This window comes from Branchiostoma belcheri, unplaced genomic scaffold, assembly GCF_001625305.1.
Source record: "Branchiostoma belcheri isolate BF01 breed outbred unplaced genomic scaffold, Haploidv18h27 scaffold8, whole genome shotgun sequence".
Lineage (NCBI taxonomy): Eukaryota > Metazoa > Chordata > Leptocardii > Amphioxiformes > Branchiostomatidae > Branchiostoma > Branchiostoma belcheri.
The window spans coordinates 2,125,501-2,150,191 of NW_017804464.1; the positions used below are offsets into that span (position 1 = coordinate 2,125,501).

General features: G+C 39.6%; 1 protein-coding gene across 9 annotated transcripts; it reads right to left on the reverse strand.

Moving 5' to 3' along the window:
• Positions 1-413: 413 nt before the first annotated feature.
• On the reverse strand, positions 414-24,615 carry LOC109486263 (disabled homolog 2-like). Of its 9 annotated transcripts, none has more exons than XM_019790023.1 (14): positions 24,433-24,615; positions 17,055-17,295; positions 16,568-16,657; positions 15,868-16,002; positions 15,199-15,333; positions 13,886-13,987; positions 13,387-13,449; positions 13,041-13,118; positions 12,748-12,807; positions 11,003-11,134; positions 6,325-7,122; positions 3,634-4,506; positions 2,035-2,082; positions 414-1,738 (listed from the first exon to the last, which is right to left on the reverse strand). In XM_019790023.1, the coding sequence occupies exons 2-14, from the start codon at positions 17,220-17,222 to the stop codon at positions 1,694-1,696; spliced, it is 2,727 nt and encodes a 908-aa protein (XP_019645582.1). In that variant the 5' UTR covers positions 17,223-17,295; positions 24,433-24,615; the 3' UTR covers positions 414-1,693. The 9 variants fall into 9 exon arrangements, with proteins under 9 accessions (XP_019645582.1, XP_019645584.1, XP_019645581.1 ...); XM_019790025.1 differs by having other exon boundaries at positions 2,009-2,082; XM_019790022.1 differs by having other exon boundaries at positions 2,035-2,085.
• Positions 24,616-24,691: the final 76 nt, after the last annotated feature.

A 24,691-nucleotide genomic window follows, 5' to 3' on the forward strand; every position in this document is an offset into this window, starting at 1 on the left:
TATGCCATGTGTCTATTTTTCAATTAATCGAAGGTGAACAAAGTTAATTTACATAGTTGGTAGTCTTTTAAACAAGCCTCTACTTGAAAGGTGTTGGAAAAACCTTAGAAGAATACAACAGTGCATTCATTTCCCTAACGGGCAAGGTAATTATATAATGCACATTGTAGGCATAAGCTTTATAAATTCAACAGCATTCTTGTTAACTACATAATTGATAACTGTCTCGTATATTTTCTATCCTCAACCCGAAGCCAGCCTGCACCAAAAATTCAAATATAATTGCTCACTTTCCACAATATTGGACAATGCCATTAAATACATTGAGGTGGGATGCCTAGGAAACTGTATCATTCATTTTGGAACAAGTAGAATTTTTATGAATCTAGACAATTAGAGTATTTTTTATACAAACAGTGACAAATACAAGCTATATTCTATGTTTAATTTCAACCATCTCAGTGTTTGAAAAAAAAGTTAAGCGGCCCCCCCCTAATGTTTTCAATGGATGCCCTTGTGCACAGCCTTACGGTGTTATAACTATTTTGTAATTTGTAACATTCCATGACACCATTAAAGTTTTCTCACTGTTATTCTCACTACAAGCTGGGCAGTAAACATCACCGGAATCGCCAGTCTAATACAAAAATTGTCTAAATACATCAGGCATTGAGCCCTGTCACATGTGACAACATTAGCAACATGTAGCAATCAAGGTTATGGCATCATTATCGAAGTAAACATGTTAGCATATTTAAAATATCTTATCTACATGTTATTATATCTCTTTTTTTTCTGTAAGATATCAATGATTATGTCAAAACAATAATATTCATTTGGAAGCGACCATTTGTCATGTTTATAAGATTTTTGTAACAACTTTGTCATCAATGACAATTCTGTCCCATTGTAAAATAGACTTTTAATTTTAATTTCATATTAATTTAAAGGAAAATTTATTTCCATAATGGATTGAAACAAACCCCATACTTCAGGAGGATAGGCCTCTGATTGGCTCTTCAGATCATGTGAGGTGTAACCGACTTCAGCTGTGATTGGTCAAATAGAAGTAGACCTTGTCCAATGACATTACAGAGTGGAAATAAGATGTGACAAATGCAGTACACTGCCTGCTAGTGAAAAAAGCATTGCACCAACAATGTAGTACAAGATGCACAAGTAGCTTCAACTTCAATTGAATTTGTTCCTTTAGTTGTAGAAAGTTGTACATAAGATCACTTTAAACTAAAGAGAAAAAGATCACAGTTACATCAGCATTTGCACACGAAAGATGTACACTGCACATTTTGAACATACTTGAATGGCTAAAACTTGCCAAAATAGCAGACTGTTGTATTACACAATTACATAAACAAGATCATGTATTGTACAGTGTTGTCCAGAGTAGTTTTCATGTTTGCCAACCACTGAGTAACTATTGTATTCTCACAACGACAAAAAATCATTTCTCAATTGCTTACTGCCAATAGTTGAAAGCGTTCGTTTCTATATATCGTATATACTCTGATTTTGAAGAAGTCACATATAAATGCTCAACTATGCAAGTTCCAAAGTCTATTTTCTGTGTGAATACTACATGCTGTAGGAATCTATTATAAAACTGTACTGTATGGAAGTAACAACAAGCTGTGTGCAGAATCCCGGGCAGGCGCGGGTTTGCTGGGGTCTCTCCTCATTGGTTCTTCGGTGGCTTGTTCACTGTGGCATACAGTGGCTCCTACAAAATAGGAGAATAAGAAGCATTTAATACTACAAACATCAACAAAACTTGATGTTGGTTATAGAAATCTAAAAACAAGAGTAAAATTTCAAAACTGCAAGCTGCACATTAGTAATTACGTAGTTCTAGTATGAGTGACAAAAAATTACATTTTAGATGTTTCATTTTTCCTTAATCAGTATGTTACATACGAGTAGTCTCTTCTGATCACTACTAAATTACAGAAATAAAATGCTAGTAGAGATTGGGAATGCAAAGCAGACTTGCCTCATGCGTTCTAACTGTTAACCAACCTGCTGGGTAAAAGGGTCCAGGCCAAACGGATCAGGCTTTGGTGGGGCCTGCTGAAACAACACAAACTTCAAACATTAACCTTTTACAAAAAAATCCAAAAGGCAAAACTACATTTATAAGCAGGAAGGTAGATTTTAGCTTCAGAAAAGTGAGTAAATTGCAAAAAACTAATCCTCAAGGAGATGGCTTCCTTAGTCTTCTGCACCTTTCTCAGAGACTTCAAAATGGAGTTGCAGGTGAGGAAAACAGACAACAAAAATGTAATGACAACCAGAAATGGCCAAAACAGACTAATTCATTAGCTTGGAGCAAAAAAAAAAAAACACATCCTGGGGGGGTAAGAGATGCACTTGACACAATGACAAGTTCTTGTCACAGGACTAGTACTAAACAGTGACTGGTTGTAGTGTGGGTAGCCTTGTTTCCCAGAAAAATGACCTAAACCTTTAATAAATGTCACCCACTGGAAAGACTCCCAAACACTGACCTAGACTAATCAACATATTTCTGTGCCTTATTGATGTACACATGTTCTCAAATAGTGTGAGTGGGCAAAATAAAAGAAAACAAAAAAGATACAGGAATACTGTAATATATGTACTATCACAGAAGCTATAATTAAAACTTGAGTATAAAGTTAAATACTATACAATACTGCAAAATTAGGTTTTCATAGTACGCAGGCTTGTGGAGATAGTCAATGAGCTTTTTGTTACATATTGGCATACACACTGCGGCAGGTGATGAATGGACTATACCACACTACGTTCAAGAAGTTTTTTTTAGCCTTTGGGTAGTTAGTACTTCCAGGAGGAAGGGACTCTCAGTTTTCTTAACATTTGAGATCAAATAATAAATTTTCTTTGCACCGTAACAACTAGGGAGCCTAAACTAGGGGAACATCAAGGAATTTCTGCCAATGTCAGTGCAAAAATATGTGCATTTTGGGTTTGAATCATGTCCTGAATGATTTGGGGGACCTATTTCTGGTGGGCAAATCCAAGAACCAACAAATAAAATTGGTGAAGCTTATTCAAAATATTTCTGAGAATTGTTGACACGTTGACATCAACAACACTGCAGACTAACATTACATGTTTTATGAATGTGGCCTCCATAAATTATGCAACAAAATCGCATTCTGTGACAACATGTTACAATATACTTGCGATAGTATTTGTTTACTTTGCTGTCCTGTGATAGATTATCACAATTTCTGATAAAAAAACATCCATTAGAATTACACAAGACTTGAAGTAATATTCCTGCAACTGCTAAAATTTTCTTGATGATGTCCCTGGTTTTGTTCAGTTTTCATTATTGGTTCACATACTAAAACATGTTTGTATGTATGGCATTGTTTTCAATAGCATCTTTCTTACTGTAATACACATTCCCAATAACATAATATGGAGGATTAGTCATGGTGGAACAAACCCATTAACAGCTGAAAGGTGAAGCCCTATCACCTTTTCAAACTTCCACCAGTATTAGTTTGTATGAATTTTTAATGCACTGCATTGTGTGCCTTTGCTATATATTGCCACAGTTGTTATTGTAACCATACCATGATCAGAAAAACTACATTGGGGTCGTACCTTTGCAGTATTTTTGCTGTCGCCGCCTCCAAAGTCAAACGGTGCGAATGGCTCGTTTCCGAAGGGGTCATTACTGGGTGCGGGGTTTGCGGCCGGGGTGGGGTTTAACGACCCTAACCCAAATGGGTCTGCCTCTGCTGTGGGTGGTGCTGCTCGGGTCGGCTTGGGAGGAGCAGCTCCGAATGAATCCCCGAAGCCAAACGGATCTGAAGAGGCCGGGCCATTCTGTTGCCGGGGAGCTGGGGTGGGGGCCATCCCGTTAGCCGACGGCCTGGGTGGGGGGGCCGGGCCGGCCAGGTCGGCTCCCGGCAGGGGGGGAGGGGGGCCGGAGGGAGGGGGCTTGCTCTCCGCCTCTTCGTCTGCTTCAATCCCCACGGCCGAGCCGAAGTACGCAGAGAAGGCGTCTGACGTTCCCTCCACGCCGCCCTCGTCCGGAGGAGCCATCTGCTTCTTGTCTTGGTCGGCGGCATAGTCTAACAAGTCCGCAAACGGGTCGGGGGCGTCCGACTTTTTGGGTTCCTCTGGGGGAGGGCGTCTGACCAGGGGCTGCCCCGCCGTGTTGAGAGGCGGGCTGGCGATGGCCGCTGTGTTCAGCCCGACCGACGCCGTGGTGGAGTTGAACGGAGAAGCCCCGAATCCTGCGGGACTACCGAAACCGGGCTGTGCCATCATTGGCGGGGACTGCATGGTGGTGACCATCGGAGCGGTACCGAAGCCCTGGCCAAACCCTGCCTGTGGTTGATTAAAGCCCATGGGAGGCTGGGAGAAGCCAGGCTGCTGGGCTGGTGGGGCGGTGAAGGACCCCCCGAATGGGTCGATCTGCTGCTGGATGGCAGGGTTGGCGAAGGCTTGGTTGGCTGGTGGCTGGTTACCCTGCACAGGGGAGGAGAACGGGTTACGGTTATACATGTTGCCACCCTGGCAAGTACAAATGGAGGTTGTAATGTCGCAGTTATGTCTGGCACTAATGGTCCGCGGCCTCAATGAATAGAAATGCTCTTGATGGGGCCAGTTGAATGCAGTTCTGGGGATCCAGACCTTCATGCTCAAGTTACAAGCTAGCTGTGTTTCCCTGAAATAGTTTTGAGGTTGCAACCTTAAAACTCATTTTCTACCTTTTTTACCAAATAAAGACAAAATTTTCTATCACACAATCCTATCTGTTTGTCCTAAAAAGACCTGCAATTGGAATTTTTTTATACCACAAACTATACTCCCAGTCATTTAGCTGTGGTGAAGAGGTTGTCAAGTGCTGTTGCCAAGAGAATATCAATACACCAGAACACAGGAGCCTGTACACTCCAGGGGTTTGTTCAAATACAGCTCCACACAAAATCAATTTCAGGATACTGCTTCCAACAACTTCACAAAGCTGACAGCAACATTCATGGACCTTGACATAGTAAGATTTGAGACTGAACACTTTATACCACATACAGATTCTCCCTAGCCTCAAACACTATCCTGAATATGCAAAACAGAAGTCATGTTTTTTAGACAGTGCCAGACTTATTTCTCTTACCAAAGAGCTGCTTCAAAATATTCAGATGTTTTGAGCAAAGTACATGGTCTTAATTTTCATGGAAAATACTGATATAATAACTCTTTTGTAATACTAATAAAACAATTTGGTTTACCTTTCATGACAGATTCTAGGTAAAAATACATGGCAGTCCATTTCAAACTGATTTTAGAATTATACAATATTTACCAGACAAGCTACACCAAATAGCTTCCATTGGCCCTTATTATGTGTATCATCTCAGGGAGAACAGCCCTATGTATTTGCAGCTATTGTAATCTGACCTTACAAGCGACCAGAATTTGTCACAACAGAGACCAAAACACAATGTACACACCACAAAAATAGACTTTCACACTCATGCAAAGTGATTAATAGCTGAGTTATCATAAGTAAACTCAAAGGAATTATGCTACAAATTTTATATTATACTAAGAACTGCAGTAGAATACTCCCATGTACTGTGTGAAACCCTACAGAATGGGACATATGGGTAGAATACACTGATCAGAAGTTGTTCATGGCCCAATGAATGATACAACTCATTAATATGTAGAGATACAGTCTGGCCAGTTTGCTAGGATTAGTGTTGGGTGGGGCAATGTTTACTTTTGATGCCTCTTTGCATTTATGCACATACATGTACTCCGAGACACTAACTTTCAAACAACACATAGCTACAGCTGCCACATGTACATATTTATACAAACTGGTTTCAATTTCTATAAATATCAAGTAGTATCTATGCTATGCTGCTTAAATCTGAGGTATAATTGTCATACATAAACTTTTATATAATTTCTATAAGCCTTTTAAACACAAAAAAAGAGCACACACAAAAAACAACACTTGGAACATGCATATATGTAACACTGAACTGAGCACCATGCTAGTGTTAGGGCTAGTGCTGGAAAAAAATGAAAGAACAAAATGGAAGATACATTCTACTGATGGTCATGTTAGTATGCAAAAAGACAAGACTACAAGTACACAACAAACCAAAACAGAACATGCAAGGTGGAAATTAGCAACTAGGAAGTGATTGTTGGTGAAGGAAGGAAAGTTCTGAGAAGAAAGGAAAAGAAAAACAACACTAGGTACTACCCTTCACCAAATATAAAAAGCACCACAACAACCCACACCAATAGGGGCACGTATCAGTACTTTACCCGTCTCTCACTGTCCCTGGACTCATTGGACTCGGGGAAACTTGTAGAAATTGCTGACGTAGCTAGAGTAGACGAATCAGCAGTGGTCACTCTAAAGGAATCTCCAAACGGGTCAGTTTTTACAAGGTCCTTATTCACAGGGGTGGAAAACACAGTTTTTGTCTCCCTTGTGATCACCCCTCCAGTGCTGAAGGATGTGGTTGGTTTAGAGAAATCGCCTCCTCCAAACGGATTAACTACAGGAGTTGTTGAAACTCCGTTAACAAATTCTTTCCTATCTACTGTGAACGGAGAGTCACTGAACGGATTGGACTGTTGTGATTGGCTGCTACTTGAAAACGACTCGCTCTGACTGGGTGACTGTTGGAAAGGAGAATCTGCAAACGGATCATCGAGAACACGGATAACCCCAATTTGCCTCTCGGGTGATGTTTTACTGCTTCCAGAGTCCAGACTTGGGAAGGAGGGTCCACTTGATTGGCTGCTAGTGTCTGAATGTAAGCTTGTCTGGGATTGGTTAACAGGAGTTGACTGTAAGATTGGCTGTGATTTGCTATTAGGAGGAGGAGGGAGAGAGACTGATGACAATTGGCTGGAAGGACTTGGTTGCAATTTGGACTGTGATTGGCTGTTGACAGGGGTTGGTATCAAGACAGGCTGTGATTGGTTGACAGGTATGGGTTGCAGAGGCTGATTGGCCTTGATTGGTTGAAGCAGACTGTTGAGAAAATCATCACCAGGTGTTGTAGCCGAGCTGCCAGGGAGACTAGATGACCCCATAGGGGTCAAAATTTCATTCTGTAAAACACACAGTAAAGGGCAAATAGTAACCATACATGACGCTATAGCAAAGGCATAGGACAGACATTATGGGAAGTCTTTGAAAGTTGAGGAAATCAGATACAGGTACATAATGTATATTTACAGAGTCAATGAAATGAAAGGGACCATATCAGAAGTATTCTCACAAATCAATATGCATATGGTTAGTAGAATCACACATGTAAATTTTGACCAGGATTTCAAGGTTGCTGAAGGGACTACAATACAAGAACACATCAGAGAGGAAATGACATTTAAGATTAAAAGTACACTATTGGAAAACAATGCTGTTGGTTTGCTTGTGAAATCATTGTGAACTTTTGAGATGGCCCCTCATGGGTACCCATCACCAGACTATAAAATCAGCACCATGGACAGAGATAACCACCATTAACCTTCTCCCTGCTGCCTGACCCTGTAAGCAATAGGGCATTGCTAGCCAAAAGGCTACAATAGCATGCTGAAGATTAACTTTTAGTACTCCATAGATATACCACATGTATCAATATTGCAGTAAGCTAGCGAGCTGAAGGTTGACTATATGGTACATTCACACACAAGCACGGCAAAATGTACTTTTCTTGTTAAAGCTCTTGATTTATGAAGATACCCGGTAACTTAGAGACAAGACTTCCAAGGATGTAGCCAGGCCAGGTAACAGTGAGTTTAAAGGAATAAGTGGATTAAGAAGTACTGACATATATAGTCCAGTTACATTGTTTGAGATGATAGTATTTGTGTAATAATGAGAATAATTATAAGAGGAAGTGAACCTAATATGGGCTGATGGCCTTGCTACATCCTTAAAAAAACACACACAAAGAAAGAGAAGGGAACATATATAGTAACTGGACAAGAAAGTTAAGTTAACCTCCAGCAGTCCATGGTTACCCTTATAAACACATGAATGCATCAAGTAGAATTGCTACCCTGGGAGGTTAGTTCACCAAGGGTTAATACATGGCACACACATGACTGTATCCTCTTCCACATGCTTTATGACCCATCACCAAGGGAAAGATCTAAAGAGAGGGAGGAAAAGATCTCATGAGTTTATGTACCATGCATTCCACCTGGCATAAGCCTTTTGACAACGGTTTAACCTCGATGGTCTTTGGATTCATTTTACATGTATGTATTTCACATGTACATGGTAATTCACATGTATATCCATGTAGCTCTCTGTATACATATGAAACCTTGGGATTCTGGCTTTCTAAAAATGATGGATGAAGGAATTCAGACTTTTCTGGACAAGAAATTTAAAATCTGAGGTCTGATGGTTGAGTTAATGGTCTCATTGTCAGGTGAAAAGCACAATGGTCTCTCAAACTACACAGAAGCACTTCCACCACAAAATGAAAGAGTGCAGCGTCCAAATACCAGCGTCACGAGACTCTGTGATCTGGTCAGCCCCGTGGCGGCCCTCCGCCTGCGGGCAGGAACCTGTGGTGCAACGGTTTCCGAGGCCGAGTCCTGGCTATCTGTGTCGCGGAACGGATTGAACGGGTTCCCTACTGGCTTTTCCGGAATCACCTCCATTTTACGTGTTCTCGGCACGTCATCCAAAGTGCTAAGAGACGACCTGAATGGATTTCTACTTCTAGACAGGGGTGGCGGCTCTGGCTTTTCTTGGTGGATGGATTTGATTAATTCTAAACGAGCCTTGTCAAACAAGAAACGATCGTACTCGCTGGATGGGGTAGCAACCTTAGGAGTGTCCTGATATGTTGCAAAGGGATCTACCCAATCTGGACTAACTGGGGACTTTATAGTACTACAAGTAGACAACATGCGTTCTCTTGAAACCTTGGAAGATGGCACACTACTGATAGGGAAGCTTTCATCTTTAAGTGGCTCAGGTTCTTGAGCAAAAGGGTTGAGCTTGGTTCTCAATGTTCCTACTGGCTCTGTTTGATGTTTATTCATGTCGTTTCTTAGATTGTTTTGTGGAATATTGCTATTCACTGACAACACAGGACTACTACCATTAACATGGGTATGGTTAAATGTTGGTATTGCACTTGTAATAGAATGGGAGGATGTTGGCACTATAGAGCTAGATACAGCTGTTGCTTCTTTCACTGGAGGAGCATTCGTTGCTGTAACTTTCACAGAAGCATCTAAACGGTTCTCGTTCACTGTTGAGGTAGGGTCCTCGAAGGATTGCCAATCTTGCAGTTTCAGACTACTTCTACTCTTGGGTCTACTCCTAGCAATGTCACTATTGGCACCTTGCTGCCTGGACCTGTTTTTCCTGAACAAGGAGTCATTGTTTAAAGAAAGCTGCCATCTTTCCACAAACTTGTCCCTGTCAAATGCAGCTTTATCTTTCTGGATAAACTCGGTGGTGGAAAAGAGGCCGAAAGAGGGTTTTTGGTAGGGTGTTAGGTTTGGTGATGCGGTATTGAGAGCAGGGGTAGAAGCCCACGGACTCAGCCCCGACCGTTTTTTCCTCTGGAAAAAGACATAAGGAGCAGGGATGGCATTAGTACAATGAGGGACAGGGTGGGGGTAAGGGATGTCCCCAGAACTTTTTTTAGAGTTTCAAACCAGCATGTGTACATAGAGAGTGTGGGATAGCCCAGCTGGTAAAGCACAGCTTTTGTTAGAGTTTCTTTGCCACAATTTGCAGTTTTTATGGTCACAGTCCTGCCTACAGTTACTACTACCCTTTTATGAATAACAGTAGGAATTTCATTAAAATATCTTGTGCATTCTTTGACCAATAAAATTCATGAAGCATCCATAATGTTTTAGAAAAGCTGGAGACATCCCTTTTGTCTGCAGATGAATACCCATAGAGTCGGTCTCAAAAGTTCACAACCTCAAGTGAATCTTTTTCATACCAAAAACATACCACCACAGCCAGACAAGCTGAGCTCTATTCATAGAAATTGAGAACGCATACTACTAATTGAGCATAATTGCATGTTACAATACCAGATGCATATGTGCCAGGTATAAAATGACCCTTGATATCAATATTCTCTTCTTAACTGGTAATTGCATAATAAATTATAAAGGTGCATCTGAACAATGAAACAAGAATTTTGCACAAATTCAAGATTTAACAAAAATTTGACCCAAATTTGACAAAGGGGCAAACTTGTATCCAATCTGTATCAGTTATTAGGAGTAAAATGTCTATGAATTATTAATAGATTATCAAGAAAAATGACAGAAAAGCATCAGAATGACTTGCAATGGTCACGCAACAATGCAATGGCAATTAAATACATGAACAATTTCAGGGCAACAATTACAAACAGAACTTCATGAGTGCACACAACTTTGACTGTCTCTATTAGAGTGAGGTGTGTTTCATTCCATTCGTTTTTGCTGTGCAAGCACAGGGTAGAGAAACACCTGCAGTAAGAACAGTCATTGTGTTTGCTGTTGCTGATGATGTGGGAGTGACCTCTATCTTTCCAGCAAAGAAGTGCATGCACGTGACTGTGTTTTATGGGGGGACATGACAGTACATCAGTATACAGACTGCAAGTCCCTTTAGAAAGGACATATGATAATGGTAATGCAAATGGCTGTTAAAATGTCAAAGTGTTAGATTGACAAAGCTGTGTAAGCTCGTGAACATTATGTTGAATTCACAACTGGGAAAAATTCAGAACAGATTTTTTCACATCTCAAAAAGAGACGACAAAAATGACAAAAGGATGGACTCAGTCTTTCCTTTTTTCAACATCTGCATAAAAGCCTTGCAACAGCCTTGCTAAAAATTTCCATGGAGGTTAGGAGGTAAAACCAGTACAAATAGAAGGCTAATATTATATACACAAGCTGAAAAAAGCTTACAAAAAAGTACAAGACTTAGACAAAGAAATGCTGTGTTTACCACTGGAGCCACGGGGGAGCCGAACAGATCCTGTTGTCTGTTGGGAGTGTTGGCGGTAGAGTCAGGACTGCTGAATGGGTCGTTGGGCTGGGCAGCAAAAAGATCAGCCAACTTGTCCATGTCTTTGATTCCCTGGAAGGAGATAAGCGAGAAATCAAGTACACAGCAAAGGAAACTTGAAGACAATTGCAGAAAATGTTGCAGCTACATGACTCACTGTGTCCTTTGTAGTGCTCAAAAATTCTTGGCAAAATGAAATAAGGGACAGGCAACTTTTGTACACCAGGACAATGATGAACCAAGCTCTCACAACTCTTCTGTTACTGCTGTACTGTGGTTAAGATCACACTAAGCCGGCTAACTCAGCTGGACAACTGGCTATTGGACGCAGCAGAAATGGTAATCAATCATGATCAGTGTTCTTTCTGGACAAACAATACCGCCACTCATCTGAACATCACACATGTTTTCCATACATACAAGACAATAACTCTTGTGCAAGGCTTTGATTCTTACGGCACGCTGTGTTCAAATCATGAAGGTGAGGGACGAGGTCTTTATGACAGCTGGCAAAGAGACACTTGTTGCTGCTATCTACCTTGCAGTTCATACTGTAATCACTAGGTGGCAATTGTGACATGTTGTTTCACGTTTCAGCAAATGGTTGTCTACCGTGTGAAAAGTTAAACCATTTCCAAATTTATGATGTAGTACTTTTGTAGCAGCCATAATATGTTCTTAAATTGTTGTGATATAAGATTTTGATATTGTTTGTTTTTGTTAAGGTAGGAAGACTGGCTACCTACGTGCCTGACAGCCTGGAGCATTTTCAAGGACTGCAGCTCTGTTCACATAAATGCTTAATCTTTTCTTAGATTCAACTACATTATGTTCAATTCTTGCAAGAGCCCTTGCTTCCTTTCTGCTTCCATGACCACTGAAATCACTGACTGTAAACTGGGTACACAGCACAGCTCATAGCTAAAAAGGTCAAGGCAATGATGTTTGGAATGCCAGGTCTTTTCTTTTGTAATCCTGTTCTGGCATCCGTGAAAGTTCCAACCTTGAATCAAATTGATTATACATGCATGTTTGCACAACAAGCAGTTATGTAAACAATGCTGTGCCTATCTTGAAAGTTCATCTGTGTTGGTAGAAGTCATTATGAAGTAAGTTTAAACTGTAATTTCCAACACAACAAAAATTGGACGTCGCGGAAGCAGTGGATTGCTCATTCCTTGAAAAAGACTGGAGTTGTACAGTCAAAAATTTGGGTGAGTCCAATTTTTGTTGTGTTGGAAATTACAGTTTAAACTTACTTCATAATGCTGTGCCTAGAATATCTATTAGAGTGTTCATGAAAACAGACCAACTTGTTCTTTAAAGCTCATAACTCTTCAAGAGTATTAACATGTACAAAACCTTGTATAGACATCATGCATCGTCAGTATGGTAGGTATATCGGTATAATTGCCAATATTTTCAGGAAAGCCAAAAAAGGATAAGAAATAGTCATCCCTTTTGTTATGATTTTTCGTTCAAACAATCAGTGCAACAGCTGTACTTGAGTAATTCTTCCTTTATACTTTTGAAATACAGAAATTATTGATTCATATGTAGACCTCAAAATACCTTGTCATACTGATGGAAATTTTACTCCGGCATAACTATAGTAGCTTAGTGTATGTTAGCTATAACAGCAACGTTTGTCAGTAGTTCATGACAGCAGGAAGTACAAAACTTACAGTCTGCAGTGACTGAAGCTCCTCTTCAAGGTCCAGCAAATTGCCAACCTGTGCACCAGCCTGTATAGGGCAGGCAAGGAATCTGCGGTTAGCTTCTCTGGCAAATAAAAAAATAAATGGCTTCTGTTCTTCATCATGTTAGTAAGGCCGAAGCCATACAGCAGAAGTGCAACTCACAAGCCACACGTGTACAGGCTCTCCTCAACTTATTGTCAGCCACATTGCAATCAGAGAACCCCATTGTGTTGTAGGTGCATTCAGCGAATTAAACTTCAAACTCAAAGCAGATCTACCTTGGCTTCCCCTGCATTCTGTTCTGCTGCTGCAGGCTGGGCTTCCCCGTCTTGTTCTACTGGCTTGTTGGTGGGAACCTGGGGGTGAATATGGAGTGATGTTGCCTTGAAGTGTCTGTCTTTGGGGATTAAACCGAACCTTAGTTACATACAGTCAAACCTGCACTAGTGACCACCTCTGCATAAGGACCACAGCTAGGCTATTCACCCATTGTCCCAGCAGTAAGAATCCTGTCTATAGTGGCCACCTGTCTGCTGTGACCATTTTCTTCACGTCCTTCCAGTGCTCACTATAGACAGGTTTGACTGCACTATAAGGCAAGACTTTATTGGTATGAGTACTCACACGAGGCAAGCAAGCAGTAAGCTGCAGCGTGTTGCTATTAAGATGGTTGGATGAAAGCTGGTCCTGTGTACACAACAGTAGACAGCAAACAACACAATAAGGAGCACAAAACAAACAAAAACAAGAGAGATGTAAGGACGCATTTTTGAAAAGCAAGCATGGTAAACAGTAGCACAAGAAGAAGGCAAACAATACTAACAGAATTGAAATGAATGGAATGAAATTTTACAGCTGCAATGCAGTCAGATACCTAACTAACATCACAGATATTTTGCCACACAAGCAATTTGCCCCACTTTGAAGCTAACCATCACAAGCATGCAATGGGGCATGCAATTTTTCTAAATATGAGCTCAACACAGCTTTCACAACACTGACACAGAAAGCCATGCCACAACAGCTTACACACAATATAGGGAAAGCAAAGACTTCACTATGAAGGAAGAAACAAGTCCAAAAAAGTACCACACTACCAAGCCAGTCCTAGGCACAGCTATACCTGGTAGATAGGTTCTCCCGTAGAAGTGTCATACGAGCTTTCATTTGTGGGGCTTCCTTTTCGTCTCTTTTTTGGACTTTTTACCTTTGTAGATTGGACAGACTGTTCCAACCCATGCAAGCAGACAGGGAGGCGAATTGGGAGAGAAGACACAAAGGTGAAACAGGTAACAATCACACATTCAAGGACAGTATCCACATATTATACAAAGGTTTCAGGATGTGCCTAAAAAATAAAAACTTTCACGAAACATAATTCTGTAGTTCCAAAAAGTATCTTAGAATTGGAGGCTTTGAAAGGGAATAATACTTTTAGTAGAGCATTTTGTTTTCGACACTCGACATGATATACAATTGTTGGTCAATTTTATTTGTTATAATAACTTCTAAATTTTCTAATGGTTTTTCAAAGCATATATTCTTTATACCTTGAGAAACTCTTCTCACTTTTAGTTATGGCAACTAGTAGAAATGGTTAGCAAAGCAGTGGATATCACATGATTTTGTTAATACCTCATAGATGTGCTCCTCTATGGATGTGTCTTTGTAACCTTCATTACACAGCCCATCTAGCAGTATTGTTTCAGAGTCTAGCGACTTTTTTTTAAATCCGAAGATGAAAGCATAGCAGGAAAGGGTGGAATAAGGGGAGAAGTTAGTGAAAAGGAAGGACTAACTACAGTGTGCAGTGTGCATTAAACAGTGATAGAGACGTACTACAAATGAGACACATGTCAGGGCTCAAAATACCTCTTTTCTGTTATATATTTAGCTAGTTTTAGAATGTTTACCTGAAATTCAAAGGAACTTTCTGCACATACATACTCAAGCTGCTATTCCTGTCTTACTACAACCAAAGCTTCAGTAAGCTATTGATAATGCCAAGCTTGAAATATTTTAGTCTTCAAAATTGCAAGCATTCTATTTTCTTACATGCAGGTTGTAGGTAAGTATTTTGAACCCCATAGGCTGCACAAAAGTTAGTGCTTCTAGAGAAGCACACATGGCTACATCTATAAGAAGGATAAAGGAGAGGTATAGCATATGTAACACCAATACAAGGTACTACAATGTACATGTACTTACAGCTGCAGAGAATGACTGACAGTGAGAAGGTCATTTTTTACACAACTTTCAAAAAATTTATGAAGCATCACTTCCATGACAAGTAATCAATCCACATATCAAGACATAGCTACGAATCTGTCACAGATGCTGTGCATACATTTTGATTTGTTCTTTCAACTAAAAAGATGCATTCAAACATCCATTGTCATTGTCAGCTAAAATGCGTGAACTTTCAGCCATTCATACCTGGTAGTAGCTTTCGCCGTTGGTGGGATCTGTGGTGCCATCTTGCTGTGCTTGTTTCTTCTTGTCCATCTCTGCTTTCTTAACATTGTACACTGTCTGGAACAGGTCTCGGATAGACAACACTACCGCCTCAGCCTGGAAACACATTAAAATTTGTAGTGAGTAGTTTCATCAGTTTTGGAATCATAGGGTATAAAGATACAATCAGTCAAACGTGTATAAGCGACCACCTCTTCACAAGGACCACCTGGCCAATGTCATCACTTTAAAAATCATAATCCCCTGAGTGGCCTTCTTGGGTAGGTTTGACTGTGTTATGCTTGTTGTGCTTGTTGTCGATGTTTCAAGATTGTAATTATCTTTACCAAAGGAAAAGATATTGTTTTTGCTCTGTTTCTTCTTCCTCTTCTTCTCCAAACAAATAAGGGCAATGACCTGAACCAGACGTCTGTCACCATGGTAACTGGTAGTTGGGTAAGATCATGTTGCACTGTTATAGTAGAAGGGTTTTAGACTCCTGTCACCACATATAATAACTGTGTTTGAGTAAGAATTAACAGAGCAGACCATATGCGAAGGTAAACATTATGCTTTCTAGTTTGCACTGGAGTTCTTATTTGTTGTGCTTCCATGTACATAAGAGAAAATCAAACAAACCACTCATCCTACCTGCTTTTCTGTCTTGATGGCGAAGAACTTGTGCTGCCCCTCCCCTGGACTGAAGACCCAGCCAAAGGCTCTGTTGTCCGTCACATCCCGTGCTATGAACGAGATCTTGTGCACTGGGTGCCGGTGGTTGATTGCCTGGATAGATGCAAGAATATAGGATTATAAACTCTCTTCTGATGTTTTTGTCAGTATATGTGCAATTCTCATGTCAGCAAGTATTGGTCTATGTGTTTTATCTTTACATTTTATGTCCACTGTACCTTTTGTATTTGTTACCCCAACTTTGTGAGCAAAGGATCCTTATAAGCACATTATGTGCTTTCTGTCCAATGCTCTCAAATCTATGTGAATAAAATTAATAAGAAAAACTTTGGATTTGAAAAAAAAAATCAGCATTTCACTTTTCTTGTCCTTGGAATAGCTTAAATATAGTTGACCAAATGAATTAGTCTACTTCACATTTCTGACAAATCCACAAAATACACTCCATACCGTACATGGATACTTCAGTATCACATAATCACAATATCCTGCTGCTAGCCAAGACTGCATCCACTCTGCTTCAATATGTATACTTAAACATACTAACTGAAACAAACTCACTGGGCCACTTCTTTCATTTCAATATTTCAGACTTCATACTGTGTAATAAATGATAGAGATACACTTAAAATGTTTCAAAAAATACTACAAGACTCACCCCTGAGGCGAGATCTATGATCTTGAGCCCCTGAAGAGACACACTGATGGTGATGCGCTGCTTGTGAGCTCCCGATGCCTTTACTGCAAGCTTCAGAACAGACAGAAAAAGTCATTAGAAAACACTTTTTTATCCCAATTGACTACATTGTACACATTCCCATTTGAATCTTGAATGGACAGTTTCTTGCACTTTAAGCGGAATATATATTTTCACCTTGAACTGCATAATAACGTAAGTGAATTTTGTCGGTCCTTAGATACAGAAATAGTCCTCATTACAAAACCGACATGTTATGGTCTTGATTATAAAACTGGCATCTTATGCTTGAATGTGGATGTCACAATCACCAATATTCCATATCTGGAAACTAGTATTTATCAATGGTTTTGCACCTCCAGAACCTAAGATGTTCAGAATGACTTAAGTTTAAGTCTTTGCTCATACATGTAACCACTGACAACAAGATTAACAACTATTTACGTACCTTGAGCTTGTTCATGGAATCCTGACACATCTTGTCTCCCCTGGCCGCTTCTACATCATCAATCCCAATCACCTTTCCTTTGAAGACCATTCCGTCTCCTTCATACTGTTTCACCTTCTCTTCATCCGTTAAGGGCTCCTTCTTGCCCTTCTTTACTGTGCTCGTCATCTTGCTAGCCTAGCTGTCTTGGTGTCTACTCTATCTACTGTGGCTGCTATTGTGGCATCCCACTGCTTAAAACCTGTAAATAAGAGTAAAAAAATACTTTAACAAGAAGACCATGGCATGTCCAGAACAGAAACAAACGGAACTACCAAGCAACGCTGCTAGGAGGCTCTGCACATACCAAAAACCATCACAATCCATATAGCAGGCAACTAGGTCACCCCTTGCATATATACTGAGTGAACCTCTGCACCATGAATGTAACAACCATAACATTTACATGCTATGGCTAATATTTGATACTCATGACGAATTTGTGCCTAACCACAAGCTTAGCATAATATAACTTATTAAGTGAAACTAAAATCTTCATGTATATCATTATAAGCAGCAACATGACTCAAACCCTTCACAGCATCATACTGAAACAGTAGCAACCACGACCTGACTCTCAAGGTTATGCCTTTTATGGGTAGATTGAACTCCTGAAACTGTAACTAAAACCATGTGTAGTGCAGTAATCTACATCAAATGTTTTACCGAGAAATCCACTCCCACTTGTAGATACATCCTCCAATACTACGAACAGAGGAAAGAGGATCAAAAGGATGCTCTTACATTCACAATGTGACTGCCAAATCCATTACAGTCCAAGTATATCTACCCTTGATCTTCGATGACCCCTTTCTATTGAAGAGTACTGATAAAAACGAGATAAAACTGATAATACTCCTTATTTCCAAACCAGCACTCGCCACGAGTGTATCTAGTAATATCATTAGTCGCCAGCCAAAATTTACTATTATTACGATGGATAGCTGGATGGATCATGGCCAAATCATGGTATTGGAGACTTGCTGTTAACGATCTAACCACTACTAGGAGTGGCTTTCCAAGACGGCAAACTGCCAACTGCAAGATTTTTAACATTTGCTTGACTTTTCGAGGGAAGTGAGAGAACACAGGAGGAATTCTAGAGTGTCAGGGGTTGGATGACTTGTGATAAACAAGTCTCTGCTGTAACAACCTCTTGAATACCAGAAAGCTGTACAACATTAGTGCTTCCCTGAGCTGTTAACCAGATTTCCAGCAAGGTCTGAAAGGGAAACTGTTGATTGGTATTTGATACCAAGACCAACAAATTTTAGACTTAAATTATAAAACATATACATGTACAAATATATTGTAAAACTACATTGTGTACCATATGGCAAAAAAACAAAGCATGACTCAGCATATATTGATTACAAGATTCTAGCTCAGGTGTAAAATCAAAGGTACAAATACTGATAAGCAATTCCAAAGCTAATAGTAATATTATTAGCATTCCTAACAGTACTATTAACAGTAAAGCATGGCAACCATGCATACATAAATTGCTCACAAAGTCTGATATGCTATGAACACATACATAATCCTGCCTTCCCTTTTGAAGCTTAAAATAACACCTGTTCAGTGCTATACATAATACATTTCTAAGCTATGACTGGGTATGAGAGAGGTGATTGAAATTCACTACAAAGCTGCATGAAATTCCTGTGGTTATAAACACTACATGTACATGCAACACGTACATGTATATGCAATGAGCATTTTCTTTACAGTCATGATAATGTTTATAACATGAATGTAAAGAAAAATGTATCCCACATTATACATGATGTTTGAAATATTGTATGACAATTTCTAAGCTATAAGGTACCTACATGTAAATTGTATACGGGCCAACAGAACTCAGGCTACGAAGGAAATATAGCTTTGTTCATGCAGTGTACATTATCACTCAGAAAATATAGACTTATTCATACAATCTGTCAACATTATTGAATGTAAATGCCTATTGACATCTTACCATCTGTTTATCATGGTTTATGATAAGGCCACTTGCCAAAATAATAAGTAGAAAATGATGTTTACTTGCAAATAAATAAACTGTTTTGAAATTGTAAAGCTCTGATTGAATAGTACTACATGTACACGTAAAATTTACGTGTAAAAATTGATATCATGTGGTAAAATTTTGATCCTTCAAAATACAGGTGTACCATAACAATGGTAGCAATATTATAGTAAAAATATTTCTTGTCTAAGGAAATTAATATCATTTTCAAGTTATCCTGGAAGGAAATATCCTGGGAGCAGATAATACAACATTAGTGCTTTTCCCCCAGCTTTTCCAAGAAAGGTAATGACCTTAGCAGTACCCATTTATCATGTCAGTTAATGAGACAACATGCAAGCAATTACTATAATTGTATGAGTGCTGCATCTGTGCTCCTTAATTACAGCCTGGGCTGTCTATGGCCGCCTTTATCTGTGTGATCACTGATAAGCAAGGATGCTCTTTATTACCACTTTGAAATGCTCATTTTGCATCAGACAAAATTTACATGTACATTTCAAAGAGGAATCTGTAAGTAGTACAATGAATAAACAAATCAGTAACTGTTCTTGTTTGTTAAATCGGAACTTCCTGTTAACAGTCGTATCACATACATAATCGCATACATAAACATCCAGTATGGACCAGTACAAGTTTACATTAGGATGCACAGTATCAGTTTTACCTGCAATTAACTACAGGTGGCATTTCCACACCTATCAAATGCATGGTACCAATTAATAATTACCCTGTTTTGGTTGGTTTATTTAAACTACAAGATATGTAAACGTAGCTCCTCTATACTGACTGTATTGTTACTACCGTCAGTAATATGTGGTCTTTGAGTCTCTTGTAGCAAATTAAAAAGCAGGTGATACCAAGGTTAAACATGTGATGTCATGTGACACACTGAGAGAGCTGTCCCCTTCAATCATGTCAGGACTATTCCATTAGCAAATCCCAGGAGGGGGGTAACAGGCAGACCTTTACAACCATCTGCTTCTACTTTCATTCCAATTACCATCCCCCCTCAAGTCAAATTGTTCTTGACATACCATCTTTTTCCTCAACTAGTACTGCTGCTCCTTTACTTTTTTCAGCTGAAAGACGCCCTGAAGTAAAATAAATACATGTACCAAATATTTGTCATCTAACCTACAGTCCACGCAATGGGAAAACTATTAACTCGAACACAATACAAAGAGCAAGAAGTCCTTTATTCTGTCTGGACACTGAGGCAAAAGGGGGAGTGGCAGACCCATGGGGTAGCTGGCAGGAGTGCAGGGTCAAAGATTTACACTGAGATGTGGCTAAATGATCAACCAGACAATCCTTTAAGAAAGATGATGAAAGAAAGCTACATAGATTGATAGAAGCCAACTACCCAAATTTCTATACTTTTGTAAGGATTTGAGCAATTAAGATAATGTCCTATGATATCTTGTCAACTGAGACCTTGTCATGTCAACTGTACGTTTACTACTGGTGCATGTGAAGACTATTTCTGGTCAAAGTACAGCACATGTCAAACCACACCCAAGCGTCAATATGTGTACCAAACACAGTGATATGTTTTCATTACTTCTTGCAACTGAATGTAGTCTTGCATTTACAGTAGAAGACAGCCAGTGTTGAAATAAATAGAGTCAGAATCAATAATAACAAGTCCTTCTGTAGTCTGCTGTTAATATACAAATATGGTGAAAGCAAGAGTATGTACAAGAAGTAAGGGCAAGGATGCTACAGTCTGCTTTAATGGCCCGTTGCCATACTTTTTAGCATTCACTTATTAGTTATCAGTTATCATAATAAAAAACATAATAAGAAACTTGCTACCTTGGTAACTATTATTATTAACCTGTTGTCCTGGTTTTCAATGACTAATGCACATCCTTTCAGCAGATGAACTTATGTAGCACATTAATGATTTTGCCTTTTAAATTACTAACTTAATCATATGGCCACATGCATGCATGCCTTTAAATTAACCATATGGACTGGAATTGGTATTGACAATGACCTTGATCCTTGAACTTCGAAAGGAGAATTTCTGAGAATGTGCTACAGGGCTAGTACAGGCAATTCCATGTGAGGAATAAACTGCAATTTCATCTCTGTCAGGTTCAAAATGTAATGTTTCCATTGAAGTCAGAATGCAGCCAGGTACTATCTGTAAAACAATGTCCTTGGTAGTCCTTTATTGCCATAGATGACTGTCTGTTTCGCACTATCATTAATGCACCGTTTCCACAGTCATGCCAAGAAATACAGATATGGTACCTAATATGATGTCTCATCCCATAACACTATAATACATCAATATAATATGAGTGTCTAGTCTAGCCTCCACGGGTCAAGGCCTCTTGGTTATCAAATGACTGCGCCCTGTAGATTCTCATAAAACATATGGTACCCAGTACATCAAAATCAATAACACTTACCCTTGGCTTTATGAGGCTCTGTCAGAGCAACATATTTGCAAAGTAATAATTTATTAATTTACAAATTTGTAGGCTTTGTTAATAACTTAATATTGAGGCCTTAAATTAGTTTTAAAATGTGTACGTAGAATAGATTGAATGCCTGATCATGATCACAAATTTGTCTGTATTTACATTGTACACATCTATTTGCAAAGTAATATTTTATACATTCACAAATTCACAAGCTTAGCCAATAATATTACTTAAGGCTTAAAAAATGTGTATGCAGAATTAGTTGAATGCCTGATCATAATTACCAACTTACATCTGTATTTAGCTCACGGTAAGTCTGGGCCTCACACTGTATTTGCAAAGTAATAATTTATTCATTTACAAATTCATAAGCTTAGCCAATAATATTAAGGCTTAAAAAATGTGTATGCAGAATTAGTTGAATGCCTGATCATAATCACCAACTTGTCTGTATTTAGCTCACGGTAAGTCTGGGCCTCACACTGTATTTGCAAAGTAATAATTTATTCATTTACAAATTTACAAGCTTTGCCAATAAAATTAAGGCTTTGAAAAATTGTATATGGAATCAGTTGAAAGCCTGATCATGACCATGAGCTTGTCTGTATTTAGCTCACGGTAGGTCTGGGCCTCACAGTGTGGAAAAGCAGTCCAGACCAGTCAATAATCCACCTTCCAGACAAGTTGTGGTTGAGGTCGGAGTAAGGTCAGGTTTAGTATGGCTTGTCTGGCTGCTCCTACTAGCAATTCCATCAGCAATTCGATATCAGAGAAAGTAGTTATATTTAGACTTGTGGTGGGGTCCTGACAGCTTCCCTGGTTTCTTGGAACTCTAGTTAAGGCTACATAATGATACATTCATTTGTGGCACATGTGTATGTGCTCATTTATCTTAGCTTGTTTCCTGAAATAAATGGATAATCTTTCTTTTAAAAAGACATTGATACAGATAGACTGACTGACAGAGAGAGAGAGAGAGAGAGAGATAGTAAAGGTAAAAGAATCAAGATAGAAGCAAGCTGAAGATTTAGACTACTCAGCAAAAATATGGTGATGGGAGTATTGTTGAAAATACAATGTAGGTACAAACTACTGTGCATACTGGTAATCAGTCTTATCAAATTTACTGGCCTGGAAAATGCCATTCATAATACCCTACCAGTACACCATTAACTGAAGCCCTATGATTTGTTGCCTGCTTCCAAACACAACATTCTCTACCTGTCCACACTAAGATATATAAGACAGGAGGATGTAAGGATTTGGAGTATGTTGTCTTGAAGAAGGAAAGGCCCCCATACTCCTGCCAGAAGTATCTTCCCCTGGAATTTCTTGGTAGGCCTTTACTGTTTGGTACCTGTCAACGTCCCAGTGTGAAACTTCTACAGCTTTCAAAACACTGTCTGTTTTGATGGAATACCAGAGAAAGCCTTTCCCCAGCCTGTGGTACTGTAAGTGAAATCATGATGACTAAGTTACTAACTTCTATATATACTAATACTTAAAGACAAGAAGTGAATTACTTTATGCAAACAATGATCTTTGAAGTGAATTACTTTACGCAAGCAATGATCTTTGACCTAATTTCAGTCACAATACATAATCACCTGGACTTTGGAATTTGTTAATGACCTTTGGGATCTTTTCAGAAGTACCTAGCATATGATTATGATCTATTTGTTGCTGTTCCTTCCAATGCTATACCATAGCATATATGTGTTGTCCTGAAGTTAAATTACCGGTACATAGAAAATATAGCCATGTACCTGCAATTCAGGGACGCAAGGAAAGGTCTGAGAAAGATAGGGAACAGAGAAAATAAGGTGCCATTCAGAGGATATTGACGTTTAATACCAGACAGATACAATCTAGCTTAAGGTCCATGTGGCACAAGTATATTACAAAACTAACAATTGAATGATGACCTTTCCCGCCCCCTTATTCAACCTCTGTTGAAAGAAGAAGAAACCTTACACCATGGACATGAATAGACTACAAAAATCCAACACCCTACAAGCATTCTTCCTTCTCCTGATATCACACTGTGGTTCCAGTGTTAATGTACTGTTTCCATTACTGACTTTGAAAGGGTGCCAAATTTAACCCTGATTAGCCTTTGTGATTCATGTGGGTTTAAGTGTGTTGTCTTTTCAGGAATGTGAAATATGGGGTAGAAAATGTACATGCTAGAACCTACGCAACAAAAACCGTCCAAGTAACACCACAATTATTCAGTAACTTTCATTTTCCTTATTATGTAACACTTAGCAGTTAGGAATCCTGGTACGGTTTACTAAGAAAAAGAATGCTAGTTTAGTGCATAATTTGAGGGGGCGGCGTTGTCTGACTCTGTATACGCCTAGAAGGATGATCGCCCTTAATTATTTCCAGATGAAATAATGTCGTGTGAAGAAGCTTTCGTCACAGCTTTGCTACGCTAAGAAAATAAATCTCTTAGCATAAAAAGCGAACTTTGACACTGTCCACAATACGCCCCCCAGGATGACAAACACACAGGTGGTCATTTATTGATGGACCCGGTCGAGGAATAAAAAAATTCGTCTGCAGGAACAGACTGACTGTTGCAGTTCGCCAAGGTGACTAGGACCAAAACAGAACACTTCATCACGAAAATTCCTGTCAGAATCAACATGACAACTTTCTACACGCCTACACAAATGGCTCTTACACCATATGGGACTGAATAACCCACGACAATTTAAAGATTGGTGCCAAATGAACCCGTCTCTTGCCCTTGGATGGGACCCTGAGCTTTGCAACGTCGACACGTTTGGGACGTGTGAGGGGAACATGAGTCGGTATGTGGTCCCGCGGGGCCGCCGGCGCGTGATACGGCCCGCCACGGCCTACCTACCTTCTCTGCCGCCTTCTTCTCCTTACGAACTCCGATCAAACGGCCGTTTCTTCCCGCTTACTGTGAAAATTCCGCCAGAAGTGGGCAAATCTAACGAAATATCGCCCGAATCAGACGACTTTCTCGCACCCACTCGCACTTTGATCGCGGGTTGAAGTACCCGGATATGCTCCTCACTGCGCAGGCGTCGTGAACTTTCTGCCCTTTCCCGCCAAAAATGAAAAAATTCCCGCGAAAATCATCAAGAATGACGAATATC